The sequence below is a fragment of the Sycon ciliatum genome, chromosome 6, assembly GCF_964019385.1.
Source record: "Sycon ciliatum chromosome 6, ocSycCili1.1, whole genome shotgun sequence".
NCBI classification, from domain to species: Eukaryota; Metazoa; Porifera; class Calcarea; order Leucosolenida; family Sycettidae; genus Sycon; species Sycon ciliatum.
Window position 1 is genome coordinate 25715171 of NC_088648.1, and position 13904 is coordinate 25729074.

The 13904-nt window shown below is 44.1% G+C and overlaps 1 protein-coding gene across 1 annotated transcript; it reads right to left on the minus strand.

Moving 5' to 3' along the window:
• Positions 1-731: 731 nt before the first annotated feature.
• Positions 732-7464, minus strand: LOC135819793 (mucin-5AC-like). The gene is made up of 4 exons (XM_065333059.1): positions 6750-7464; positions 3763-4146; positions 2432-2773; positions 732-1796 (listed from the first exon to the last, which is right to left on the minus strand). Exons 1-4 carry the CDS (start codon positions 6874-6876, stop codon positions 1453-1455), a joined length of 1197 nt encoding a protein of 398 aa, XP_065189131.1. The 5' UTR covers positions 6877-7464; the 3' UTR covers positions 732-1452.
• Between the last annotated feature and the right edge of the window lie 6440 nt (positions 7465-13904).

Below are 13904 nucleotides of genomic sequence, written 5' to 3' on the forward strand. Positions count from 1 at the left end.
ACCTTGTAGAGGTATCGCCCACCGCCAAGCCAGACGACTGGCTAAAAAGCCTTCCGCGTCGACGCAGGGCCACAATGCAGGACCGCAAGAGGGAGAATGCTATCATGCACCTGATGAAAGCCATCGCGTGAGAACCCCCCTCCGTGCTATCGTGATTATTCATGAGTCGAATTTCTGTGGCCAGGACAGTAATACATGTATACATGGGTGTGCATGCTGACATCTGCTAGTACGTCAACAGTCATTAGTTTTGGAGAAAATTATAACAAGCGCCATACCAATTTCCCGTTTGATATTAGAGTTATGTTTGGCCTGATGGTCGCGCAAGCATGAAACTCGGACTTGCAGCAAAATTTTGTTCCACCTTACCTGTAAAGTTAGGTAGAGAGTAAAGGCAGAGATTCGGATGTTGAGACTTGAAAGCCAGTCTTGAGTTATTCACACAGCCATTATTATACATGACATAGTACATACTTCAGTACATGTACAGGTTGTTAGATTGACAGCATGAAACAAGGTGGAGGACGCTGTGTTCGGAAACAGTGACCTTACTACTACCATCCACGGTTTATCTAATACCAGTATCGAACTAGTATTGGGTTATAACTTATATTATTATAATACCATTCATGTACATGTATGGCATGCATAGAGAGCAACATGCACCAACACACAGTAATAGTAATACCCATCCACACAATCATCAACTCGCACAGAAGGAAAGCGGAAGGTGGAATAAAAGTAGGATATTGTCAATGGAATAATTCGAAGCACACAGCCGCCGTTAAGTAAATAGTGTTAGAGCGTAAGAGACCTTTTTTCGGATATTAAAAATTTCAGATTGTGCAAGCAGTCATGAAGTACGCAGTGGCATGAACAAGCTTTGAAGTATGGGCAAACAGAAAAGACAAACAGGCATGACGGACGGACAAACGAACGGATGGAAGAACAGACAGACACGTGAACAGACGAAAGAACAGACAAACAGACAGACACCTTATAGAGCTAGGCAGACGAAAGCAGCACACCATGCCTGTGGGGCGATGGGTCAACAGCTCAAGCAGGTTGCTGATGCAACCTGGTTAGGTGAGCCTCTTGCGAGTATTGCAGCAACATTCATTGATGTTCAAAGAAACGTAAAGCTACATGGTACTTGACAACACCTAGAGTGTCAAATATTCTATGTTCAAGGGGAACATGAAGGGGGAACAAAAAGGAGCTAAACGGGCACGCCCTATTCACAAGCTCCGCTATATCTTCGGATGGGATATCACAAGAGAATGTAAGGAATATTTAGTAACACACCTAGGAATTTCATGGAGAGAAGTGTGTTGCATGGGTCATAGAGGATGGGAGTTATCGTGGAAAAAGTCGTAAATACAGAGGCCAGTCAAGTCATGACTAAATAGACAGCCAAGTTGTTTCGAATCATAGTTTTTCTTTCTGGACACGTCACAGCGCCATAAAAGCAAGTAGGAATGATGCCGGGAGCACTAGGCTTGGCATAAATCGGCCTGCTGCTGACCTGAATTGTTCCGGTGTGCCATGGTCCAATGGAACACTAGTCGGGCCTTCCGTCTGCTGGAATTCAGGCGACGTTGCAGTGCCACCAGCCGGATGCCGTGTAGGTGGACTGCCTGTATGGGCTGTGGATGCTGCGTTTGTCTCCCTATGCCGGGTAGCCGATGCTGTTGCCTGAGCAGTTGTCTCCGCCCGCCAGCTAGCTGATGTTGCTGGCTCGGAAGTTTCCGATGGCTCAGCAGTTGTCGATGGCTGCTGTGCAGTGGTTGATGGATCTGTAGAAGAGAAAGCAGGCCAGTGCAGACATCAAAATCTGAGTAATTGTTACCTCTGATTCTGTATTAAAGACATCATTTTCTCGATATCAGCCCTGGTTGACAAGTGACCATAGGTGTAAGCAGACTTTTATAACGTGTAGCAAAGTCCTATGATCACTTCACCCTACGATGATCTGTTATTGTTGCCTTGGCCTGCACTGGTGTGCTTGAGGGAAACCGGCAGCAGAATCGCCGGATGGGTACAGCAGTGTTGGGCGCACTGCGACATCTGCACCATGACTCAACTATGGATACACCGCAGTGCAGGACAAGGTTATCAGAACAGGCTTAGGTATGGTGCAGTTGTCACCCGAAAAAAGAACATTTACGGTGCGGTTTTAGTATTCTCAAATGGATATTTATAGAGAGGCTACTCTGGACACTATTTTTGATGTGATGCGAAAGTTCTGCTCGCCTTTTTTTGGCTCGCTCATTGCAAATCAACGCGAGAGACCTGCATCTCACATCGAGATTTGACATATTACGCCAATTGATGACGCATTCAACCTGAAATTTGTGCGTCACGTCAAACCAATACATGCAGCTTAACTTCTCTATTGATTGCAGTTCAACACGAGGTCATGAGCACTTACCCGGTGGACTCCTCACGCAGACGACCGGAGAGGTTTGCTGACAGGGTCGCAGCGTGACCACCTTGTTCGACGCTCTCCAGTATGCACAGCGGGTGCCCGCAAAGGATGACGTTTCCTGCGTGGCGGTGTACACTTCTATCTGGCCCAAATCGCGGCTGACTAGCGACTGCAAGCTCAGCAGCTGCTGCATGCAGTTAATGTCTGACTGGGTCGTGTCAGCAAGCTGGCTACCAGTATATAGACGTTTACAAGTGTCTGCAGCGTGTTGCCTTGAAAACGCAATCGGATGGTAGATATACTCCTTGTTGTTGCATGCTACTGAGACATCTATTTGTGGCGTGGCTGAGCATTTACAAACAGCAGAAAGGTTAGAAATAATTAATTAAAAAATTATTAAATATTTCTCCTAACCAAATCGTCATTCTCAACACAGCTTTGTGGCCAGTGTGAAAGCGACCGTGCAAACTTAACACATATTTTTGGCTATGTTCGGCCTTGACCTTCGAGACGTCTAATTTGTTTGGGCTGGGGTTTTTTCCCAGTACAGTATGGCAGGGTATGTACACAGCAGCGGTGCTGGCAGAAAATTGAATGGGCCTGGAAAGTGCTTTTTACCTCACAGGGTGAAATTTGTACAATGTTTTTTTTTGCATTCCAACAGTAGGTCAACTCTCTTTTGCAATACATGTGCAGGCAACCTTGCAAAGAACAACCTTAGATATAACGACAACGTGCGCAAAAGGACACTCGGGGTCGATACTCGCACGAGTAACTCTAGATGGCATAAAAAGCTGATCCTGGCACTCACACCATATTTTCCCACACTAATGCCCAGTTCAAACTTTCTTCGAGGCAAACTATTGTTGGTTTAGGCACCTTGATGCTTGCGGCCTAAATATGAAACAAGTCCCAATGCTGTAGACAGCAAGCTGTTTCGGCCATAAAGGCCTCATCAGTACAGCTACGAGCTAAATAGGCCGAGCTACCAGCCATGGTGCAAAGGAGGCACCACAGACATTTAAAAGATAGCTCGTCGCTCCAGGGCCGGAGTGCTCTAACTACGAAAAGCAGCTGGCAATGCATTATGCAGCAGCACTAGAGCAGCCTGCCGAGAGTGCTCAACAAGACGAATTTCGAGGAGCACAATACCCGATTCTGTACTTGCTGGACTGTTGGTATGCTGGACTTGTAAGAACCAAGTTCTAAAATACGCAACATCAGAACAGCTTTTTTTTCTGCGGTGATAGCTAGCACATAGGCCAGTGTTTAGAGGAATGCTGCAGTTATGTGATGTCCATAAATCACTAAAGAATAATTATAAAGTATCTCACCTGTATATCGCTGGCAAATGTAGGGTCGGCGGGGTTCTCCAATACAGCTCGTCGTGCTGATGGTTCTTGCTCCGTTTGAGGCTACTGACACAGCCGCACACCTTCTATCAAGTATATTAAACTGCAGTAGTGACGACCGACTATTGTAGTCGGGTAGTGAGCGGAAACTGTCATCCAGAGAGGCGGTGATGCCGAAGTGTGCTTGCACGCCAGCCAACGCTGCCAGGTCAGTCAGGCAGGCTGCACCAACAGTGGTTGGATCAACGACGGCCAAATGTCCGCCAGCCTGTTGACAGTGCTTCTCAGATTCCGTCCACGTTTCTCTGGCGGTCACAGCGACAAGAAGGTCGACACCTCCCGAGCAGGTACGCCATGTACCACCACCTGCGAGCACAAGACCAATCGTCAACAAAAGGAAATGATTCATAGCTTCATTGCGGCAATCGGGACGCTACCCATCTTCAGGTCGGGTGTAAATGCGAGATCAATGATTTCCAGAATGCTCTCTCCGTAAATCATACGAACCCCATGGGGTGGGGGGGGGGGGGGGGGGGGGACCCACGCAGATACTGTACAGCTTCTAAAGAGACGGGAGGTGAGTAGACCAGACCCACCACAAAGTGCTCAAAGGCCGAAAATCAAATTCGCTGTATCAATGCTTCCCCGAAAATTCTTTTGAAAAATTCTTGATAAATAATTATAGTGTATGCTGTTCCCGATGGTGCATTAAATTATTTTAATATGCATAAAGTAGTGTTCTGTCTTTGCAACAGAGAGAAATTAAGCAGAGTGTGTACTTTGGGGGAGGGGGGGGGGGGTGGTGTTATACAGCTCTGACCACAGGAGGGATGCACCACACCCATTTTTTTGCTGCACGACAGCTGTCAACCTTACATCCCTAACATTCTCCCACGCTCCTTCTTTCAATATCTTCTTGCTACTGTAGCTATGAATGTAGAATACAAGAGTATTCTGATGTGTCGGTACCCATTTCAGATGCTGTGTAAATTCATACTAATTTGCCAACACAGCCAAAGCAAATCCCTTAGTCACACACCGAGTTTCCCTTAATTTTCTCTCATTTTTGTTATTTTCCCGATTTCGCCAATTTCGCCCAGTTTCTCTTTCTTTGGGGCAATTTTTGATTATTTTTGCGTATTTTCCGCAATTTCTTGGCAATATTTTTCTTTCTTTTTATTCATTTCTAACCCATTGCTTATTGAGGGACCAAAACCTGAGTTTTTCTTTATTGTCAGATCGCTCCTACATGTGTGATTCTGTGAAATGCAGGGCCGCATGTGCCCTTGTCACACCACAAAACAACCTTTTTACGAACACTTATGGTTCAGTGTCAATACCGGTAGTTTTTCGATCAAAGTCAAAAAGCCCCGGTATGCCGGTAGTGACCGTAGTTTCCCGGTATAATACCGGGAAAACCGGTATGGTTGGCAAGTATGGAAGTTACCAGACTCGCTTTGATAAAGAAAAGGGAGCAATAAGTTACCAGTCAGTACTACAGGGAGGAAAACTTCCTTCTGCCAGCGGAGAGGGCTCAACACAATATTGTGGAGCACTATTACACACAAAAAGGGCACAACTGAGGTTTACAGAGTTTGTGGCAAACAAACTATGCTTTATATTGGCCAAGTTCCACTGAACATGTCATAAGTCGCCTGATGATTTCATCCCGCAAGAAACTCTGAGTTGCGAGTTATGACTAAATATTTACTTGAGATATTTACTTGAGAAGGTCTTCCGATAAGGGCGCATGCTTTATTGGCTCAACACCTGAGTTTCCGCGAAAGGACCAATAAGTTGCGAGTTACGACTAAATGTTACGACTAAGTGTTTACTTGAATACTCTAATTTCACAAATTTTCAGTGTACTTTTATTTTCGGTACTTTCGGTGCATCTGCTTCATACCTAAAATTTCAATACACCGAACAAACACTAACACACATAATCCAATAGGGAACAGCTTCCCTGTACTGAAAATTTCTGTTCACCTAACCTGGCCTTTTGCCCTCATACCGAAAATATTGAGCACCGAAAATTTCTGAAATTGGAGTACTATTGGCTCAACGCCAAATTTTTCACTTTGTTAAAATTTATACAAAACTACCTTCACAGCATGATGACGGTGAAGTTTCATGGAGAGGCGAGAAATTCTATCACTTTCATGCCATGTTTTTTTCATACTGACCCAGCTGTTTCTAACGGGTCCAACATCAGCAAAAAAATGTCGCCAGATCTTTTGAAGATAAGGAGGCTCCAAACGCGAATGTCACCCAAGATTCATATCAAGTCTACATAAAATCATTTTGATTCATTTCTCCTGTGCCTGTGGAAAACCTCCAGTACAACAGGTGGCAGTACACACTAGACCCGGGGGGGGGGGGGGGGGCTCCAGTACATGTACAACGACGGACCCACAGCTGTCATCAAACATTTTACAGCATCCAACATCAAGTAAAATTAATATTATCATTAGTGGCCAACGTAGATATACGAAACACAAGTGAAGGAGCAAGGTAACATCCTACTCTGGGTCCGACTCATGAATCCTTGCGAGCAATGCTGTGCGCTAGAAAGTGCAGCTCGGTAAATGTACAGTTTAGGGTCCCAAAATTAGTTCGCACTTTCCCTGTGTTACGTGTGCTGTCACGCGTGCTTTCTGGGTACATGAACCCCAGAAACCTTGCAAACCAACAGTACACAGAACACAGGGAAAGTGCGAACTAATTATTTTGGGACCCTAAACTGTACATTTACCGAGCTGCACTTTCTAGCGCACAGCATTGCTCGCAAGGATTCAGGAGTAGGATGTTACCTTGCTCCTTCACTTGTGTTTCGTATATCTAAATTATTTGGCACCCTAAACTGCACCTTTACCGGCAGCTGATCCCACTAGCGCTAGCGCCTACAACAAAACTCTACTTGAAATAGAGTACATAATGTCATTTCCACTCTAAGCTGTGGCACTCACCTGTAGAGCTTGGCGCCGCTACTGCAGACAACGCTCCGAGGAGGACGAGGTTGACCACGAACATAGCCATTGTTGCGGCCCAACCGACAGAATGCTGAGCGTATCTGTTCTCACAACCCATAGCCATCACGTCGCCTGATTCGACCAAACACTGCACTGAAAAGATCACGTCGCCCAAATAAACAAAGCGGACAGTGGGCCAAAATAGGGCACCTCCTGCACTACCGAAGTTCTCTGATCGGACTAAACTTGAGTATGTGGGTCGATACTTTATATGTGACAGTTCCAACTAGACAGCGCTGAACGTGAAGCAAGTCAGAAACTGAGAAAGCACACAGCGCGCCCAGCGGCAACAAAGAGGGGTTTGCGCGAGTTCGCCGAAACTGATCGATCAGCTGAGGTGAGAGCAGCAGCTCGAGGCGGATGACAACTGATAAGACCTCTTGACTAGCGTGCTTTTGACTTCCACCCAGCATGCATGTGTTCGCACGCTGGACATCGATGACCAAGGCTGCAGAGCGCTGCCTGCGATGCAGCATTGCAGGTACAAAAAAACAGCGCCCGCTCCGAAGCATCTAGATCTGGTCTTCAGGATCTATCCAAAGCTCGCAAATAATGATCTGGTCTGGCGGGTGACAATGCCCTTCGCCCAAACTGTGACAACATCACTGTTCGCAGTTTTGCGCCTTATACGGGTGAATCATGTGGACTACCACCAGCGAGGCAAGTCCGATATCGATCGACTATCGTAATTTGTACGTGTCAGATGGCCTCCAGCTGCTGCCAACCAGGCGAAAGCACGCAAAGTACGGAATGTGAGGTGCTCGCAAGTTAGAATACATACGCCCAGACCCCTCTCAGACGAAGATCATGTTCGGCCAGACCGACAAGGCAGCAATCTTGGTCACCAACTGACCAAGTTCAATAGTGGCTTATTGTTCCCCGGTACTGTGAGTGTGAGCTGTCTGAGGTCACTACAGGTGTCTGCTGCGTCATCGCTGCTCGTGATTCCAAAACATGTCATACATGTAGGTCACCACCGAGTTCACGAATTATTTCAGCGCAACGAGCGCACTGGGCGCAGTCACCCTCACTGCTATTAGTATTACTGTACTGGCTACCCACTTATGACGCTGATTACACTTTAAGAGAGTACAGCATCATCACCGTCAACAAATACCTTTCCACTCGTAATCACTAATCACCCGCGTAGATACATAACACGTACATGTCGCTTGTAGATACAGCATCCGCAATCTATGTAAGTATGTTATAATTATTATTATGGAATGCCTTCCGTTTGAGGGAGATACAAACGAAAGTAGTTGTCCACGGTAGAACATTATCCATTTTTTCAACTGCATAGTGTTTACCAACCTTTTGCAGTGCCATCCTTGCCTTATCGTAGGCTTTTATTCATTATTTTGTTGCAATCTGCATAAGAATCCTGATCACTGGTCAGAGTGCTATACATGTACATGTACACGACATGTTGAGCTTCAGTACAAACGAAAATCCAGTGGAACTAGGCATAGCCGGGTAATGCTAGTTATTTGCTGCGATAATGCTAAAGGCAATGCTCATAATATGAGGATAATAATAATAATAATAATAATAATTTTAGAATTGCGATCAACAGAACGAGCTGAACCGACATTTCACAAAGGCTTTTATTGTTTTCAAAAAAACGAGTGGATACGAAGGCAGTGAAGAACGTGGAAGAAAGAAAAAATGTGATATGGAAAAAAATGATGAACAAAAATTTGTACTTCGAACTAGTTTTCGCACAACACTCCTCAGGAAGCTACGTTGTACTAATGAAAAACAATCCAGAAAGATACTAATAAAGAGAAATGGAGTGAGAAGAAACAACACCTATGAAAATGATAATCCTAGCACTAAGGTAATAACAGGAAAAACTGCGAAAGCAATTAACGAACTTGTAAGGACTACTAGTATACTGTGACACAAGATATGACACCATGGCCAACCAGAGCCAAACCGACAGAACAAGCTGCCCCTAAAACAATTTCAAACGAATAATGCTGTCCTTCTGGACACACAGATCAGGCTTATGAATACGTTGACAAACAGCTTCTAACACACTCAACTGCAACTTATAACCATGACGAGCACGGCACAAAACAGAAAAAGAAGAATCAGAATACACCTTGCAACAATCAGGACGAGATGCAAGATGCTTATACACTGATGACTTCCTACTAGAAAACACACGCTCGCACCCACTCTTACTCACACAATCATTCTCGCTCTCACACTTCTAGCGTCCCACGCGGGGAAGACCCCGTAAACAACCACTACCTCCGCCAACACAGGACCTAGCGTCCCACTCGGCAAGTCCACCATTGGCTCCCGTGGCCATGACCAAGTCACTCCCTCCACCAGCGGAGGTGGATGTGGCTTCGGCGACGCCACGTGTGTTGCATGCAGACACGTTTGCATCAGCATCGCTTGCTGCATCACCGGCAGAGACGACAAAAATACCTACCTCAATATCAACGAGACCCAGAAGAACAACTGCTAATTACACCATGACCTATTTCAGTACGGAAGTACCGAGCCAACGTAATACACAACAGGAACGTGAGACGAGGGATGGGAGGAGACGGGACCTGATTGCTCCGAGGCAGGACGTCGTTGAGGAGGATTCGGCCAGTGAGTCCAGTGATTCCGGTGAGTGTGAGAGCGAGAATGATTGTGTGAGTAAGAGTGGGTGCGAGCGTGTGTTTTCTAGTAGGAAGTCATCAGTGTATAAGCATCTTGCATCTCGTCCTGATTGTTGCAAGGTGTATTCTGATTCTTCTTTTTCTGTTTTGTGCCGTGCTCGTCATGGTTATAAGTTGCAGTTGAGTGTGTTAGAAGCTGTTTGTCAACGTATTCATAAGCCTGATCTGTGTGTCCAGAAGGACAGCATTATTCGTTTGAAATTGTTTTAGGGGCAGCTTGTTCTGTCGGTTTGGCTCTGGTTGGCCATGGTGTCATATCTTGTGTCACAGTATACTAGTAGTCCTTACAAGTTCGTTAATTGCTTTCGCAGTTTTTCCTGTTATTACCTTAGTGCTAGGATTATCATTTTCATAGGTGTTGTTTCTTCTCACTCCATTTCTCTTTATTAGTATCTTTCTGGATTGTTTTTCATTAGTACAACGTAGCTTCCTGAGGAGTGTTGTGCGAAAACTAGTTCGAAGTACAAATTTTTGTTCATCATTTTTTTCCATATCACATTTTTTCTTTCTTCCACGTTCTTCACTGCCTTCGTATCCACTCGTTTTTTTGAAAACAATAAAAGCCTTTGTGAAATGTCGGTTCAGCTCGTTCTGTTGATCGCAATTCTAAAACTATTGTCGCCTCGACGCCTATTTAAATAATAATAATAATAATAATAATAATAATAATAATAATAATAATAATAATAATAATAATAATAATAATAATAATAATAATAATAATAATAATAATAATAATAATAATAATAATAATAATAATAATAATAATAATAATAATAATAATAATAATAATAATAATAATAATAATAATAATAATAATAATAATAATAATAATAATAATAATAATAATAATAATTTGAAACTCGGGTATTGAGCCAATAATAAAAGGAGAAAGAGAAAAGGACATATGGAAACGAGTTAAGAGTAACTCTCCACCACTGTAACTAGATACTATATACAGTCAGAAAGTGCAACAACTAGGCACAAAACTGACAGAGTACTGAGACATTCGACGTCCTGACACCTGAATGTCTCAGTACTCTGTCAGTTTTGTGCCTAGTTGTTGCACTTTCTGACTGTATATAGTATCTAGTTACAGTGGTGGAGAGTTACTCTTAACTCGTTTCCATATGTCCTTTTCTCTTTCTCCTAATAATAATAATAATAATAATAATAATAATAATAATTTTGGAAAGGTTTGGGAGAACTTCAATTTCAAAGGATCAGTCGGGGAAGTGAACTGCCTGAAAAGAGAAAAAAACGCCAGACCCACCAGGACTCGAACCTGGGACCCTGCTTGTCATGAGCAATGCTCTAACCACTGAGCTATAGGACCAGGCTGAACCTAGAAGGCGCTGACAAGTTTTTCACTCCAAAGGCAGCTCACAACACGTGCCACACATACTGATGGCACTCTAGGTTCAGCCTGGTCCTATAGCTCAGTGGTTAGAGCATTGCTCATGACAAGCAGGGTCCCAGGTTCGAGTCCTGGTGGGTCTGGCGTTTTTTTCTCTTTTCAGGCAGTTCACTTCCCCGACTGATCCTTTGAAATTGAAGTTCTCCCAAACCTTTCCAAAATTTAATCACTTTCTTTCACCTCTGGTAGTTTCCAGAAACTGACCGTGGTTGGTCCCCTGGGGGAGGGAAAAAGACCCAAGTGCCATCAGTATGTGTGGCACGTGTTGTGAGCTGCCTTTGGAGTGAAAAACTTGTCAGCGCCTTCTAGGTTCAGCCTGGTCCTATAGCTCAGTGGTTAGAGCATTGCTCATGACAAGCAGGGTCCCAGGTTCGAGTCCTGGTGGGTCTGGCGTTTTTTTCTCTTTTCAGGCAGTTCACTTCCCCGACTGATCCTTTGAAATAATAATAATAATAATAATAATAATAATAATAATAATAATAATAATAATAATAATAATAATTCAAAGGATCAGTCGGGGAAGTGAACTGCCTGAAAAGAGAAAAAAAAACGCCAGACCCACCAGGACTCGAACCTGGGACCCTCCTTGTCATGAGCAATGCTCTAACCACTAAGCTATGGGACCAGGCTGAACCTAGAAGGCGCTGACATGTTTTTCACTCCAAAGGCAGCTCACAACACGTGCCACACATACTGATGGCACTTGGGTCTTTTTCCCTCCCCCAGGGGACCAACCACGGTCAGTTTCTGGAAACTACCAGAGGTGAAAGAAAGTGATTAAATTTGGAAAGGATTGGGAGACCTTCAAATTCAAAGGATCAGTCGGGGAAGTGAACTGCCTGAAAAGAGAAAAAAAACGCCAGACCCACCAGGACTCGAACCTGGGACCCTCCTTGTCATGAGCAATGCTCTAACCACTGAGCTATGGGACCAGGCTGAACCTAGAAGGCGCTGACATGTTTTTCACTCCAAAGGCAGCTCACAACACGTGCCACACATACTGATGGCACTTGGGTCTTTTTCCCTCCCCCAGGGGACCAACCACGGTCAGTTTCTGGAAACTACCAGAGGTGAAAGAAAGTGATTAAATTTGGAAAGGATTGGGAGAACTTCAAATTCAAAGGATCAGTCGGGGAAGTGAACTGCCTGAAAAGAGAAAAAAACGCCAGACCCACCAGGACTCGAACCTGGGACCCTCCTTGTCATGAGCAATGCTCTAACCACGTTTTTTTCTCTTTTCAGGCAGTTCACTTCCCCGACTGATCCTTTGAATTTGAAGTTCTCCCAATCCTTTCCAAATAATAATAATAATAATAATAATAATAATAATAATAATAATACGAAGTAGTGGTTGCGACTTCGGCGATGATTTGTAAGAAATGGTTTGCTCCCCACACCGGAGCTCGCGCTATTCCGCCGACTTTACTTGACACTTGACTGACTCACGACTGCCATCCAGAGCACACGAGAAGTCCATCGAACCTTCGACTCGGCAAACCTGCAAGAAAGCACCACTCCCTGCTCAATACACAGTGTTTCGGGGAATTCACCCCTCATCAGTTGAGCTTGAGTAGGCTGTAAAGTAAAGTCGGCGGAATAGCGCGAGCTCCGGTGTGGGGAGCAAACCATTTCTTACAAATAATAATAATAATAATAATAATAATAATAATTAAAAATTCGGCGGCGGTCGATTTGTCCCACCGGAACTAGAGCTGGATTCAACAAAAAGACCAACAACCATGGCTGCAACAACAACACCAGCTTCACATCCAACAACAACACCATGTTCACATCCAACAACAACAACAACAACTAATCCACAAAACAAAGCAGCAAATGACAGACCACGGAGATCTACAGCAGATTATAACCGGACCTATGAATTCACGGTAAAAATACAAAGGAAACAATCGGAAAGGACGACGACTGACATGAAGGCAACGGCATTCACGGTTGGCGTGGGTAGTGAAGGTGAGACGCAGGACGATGCAAGTGAGGAGGAGAGTCGAACCGCTGTGGATGACGGAGCAGGTTCTGATTCGGACAGTGAGGGAGAAGGTGAGCTGAGTGAGGGTGAGAGTGAGTGTGAGGGTGTGCGCGTGAGTCGAGATTGTGTGCGTCCGTCTCGTAATAAGTCTTCAGTATACAATCATTTGGTTTCTAGTACTGACTGTTGTCGTACTTATTCTGATTCCTGTTTTTCTGTTTTGTGCCGTGCTCGTCATGGTTATCTTTTGCAGTTACAAGTTTTGGAAGCTGTTTGTCAGCGCATTCATAAGCCGAATTTGTGTGTCCAGAAAGATAGTGTTATTACCCTAAAATTGTTCAAATAATGTTCTTTAGTGTAGTGTGGCAACGTTGTTGCCACTTGTGCCTAAATATGTTTTGTCACCTTCTTGTTTATTATTGTTATTATTATTATCATTCGTTCTCACTTTTTTGTTTTTGTTGCTGATACACACTTGTCACGCTTAGTTCTTACTTGTATACCCTTGTGTTCTGCACGCTTTTGTGAGAAATCGCACCTCGATATTCCAGTGCTGTCATTGTATCGTGTCACCCTACCTTGATTGCTATATTATTTCCTTTGTTCTCATTTTGTTCTTTAGTACAACGGTGATTCCTGAAGAGTGTTGTACGAAAACTTGTTCGAATCATCTTTTTTCCATTGCCTTTTTCTTCTTACATGTATTTTCCTTACCCTTTAGATTGTTTCTTGCATCGTCTCCATCGCTTACATTGTTAATAAAGTAGTCCACATGTCGCTTCAGCTCGTCCTACTTATTGCCATATTAAAATAATAATAATAATAATAATAATAATAATAATAATAATAATAATAATAATAATAATGGAGGAGATTGTCGAGTCGAGTGCGGAAGCAGGTTTTGAAGCTCCGCGAGCTCAGCTCTTCGACTCCCCCACTGGCCCCAGCCCAGCATCAGGCTGGGCTGGAGGCGTAGTTAGTAGCCGCCGTAGTAGTAGTTTTGT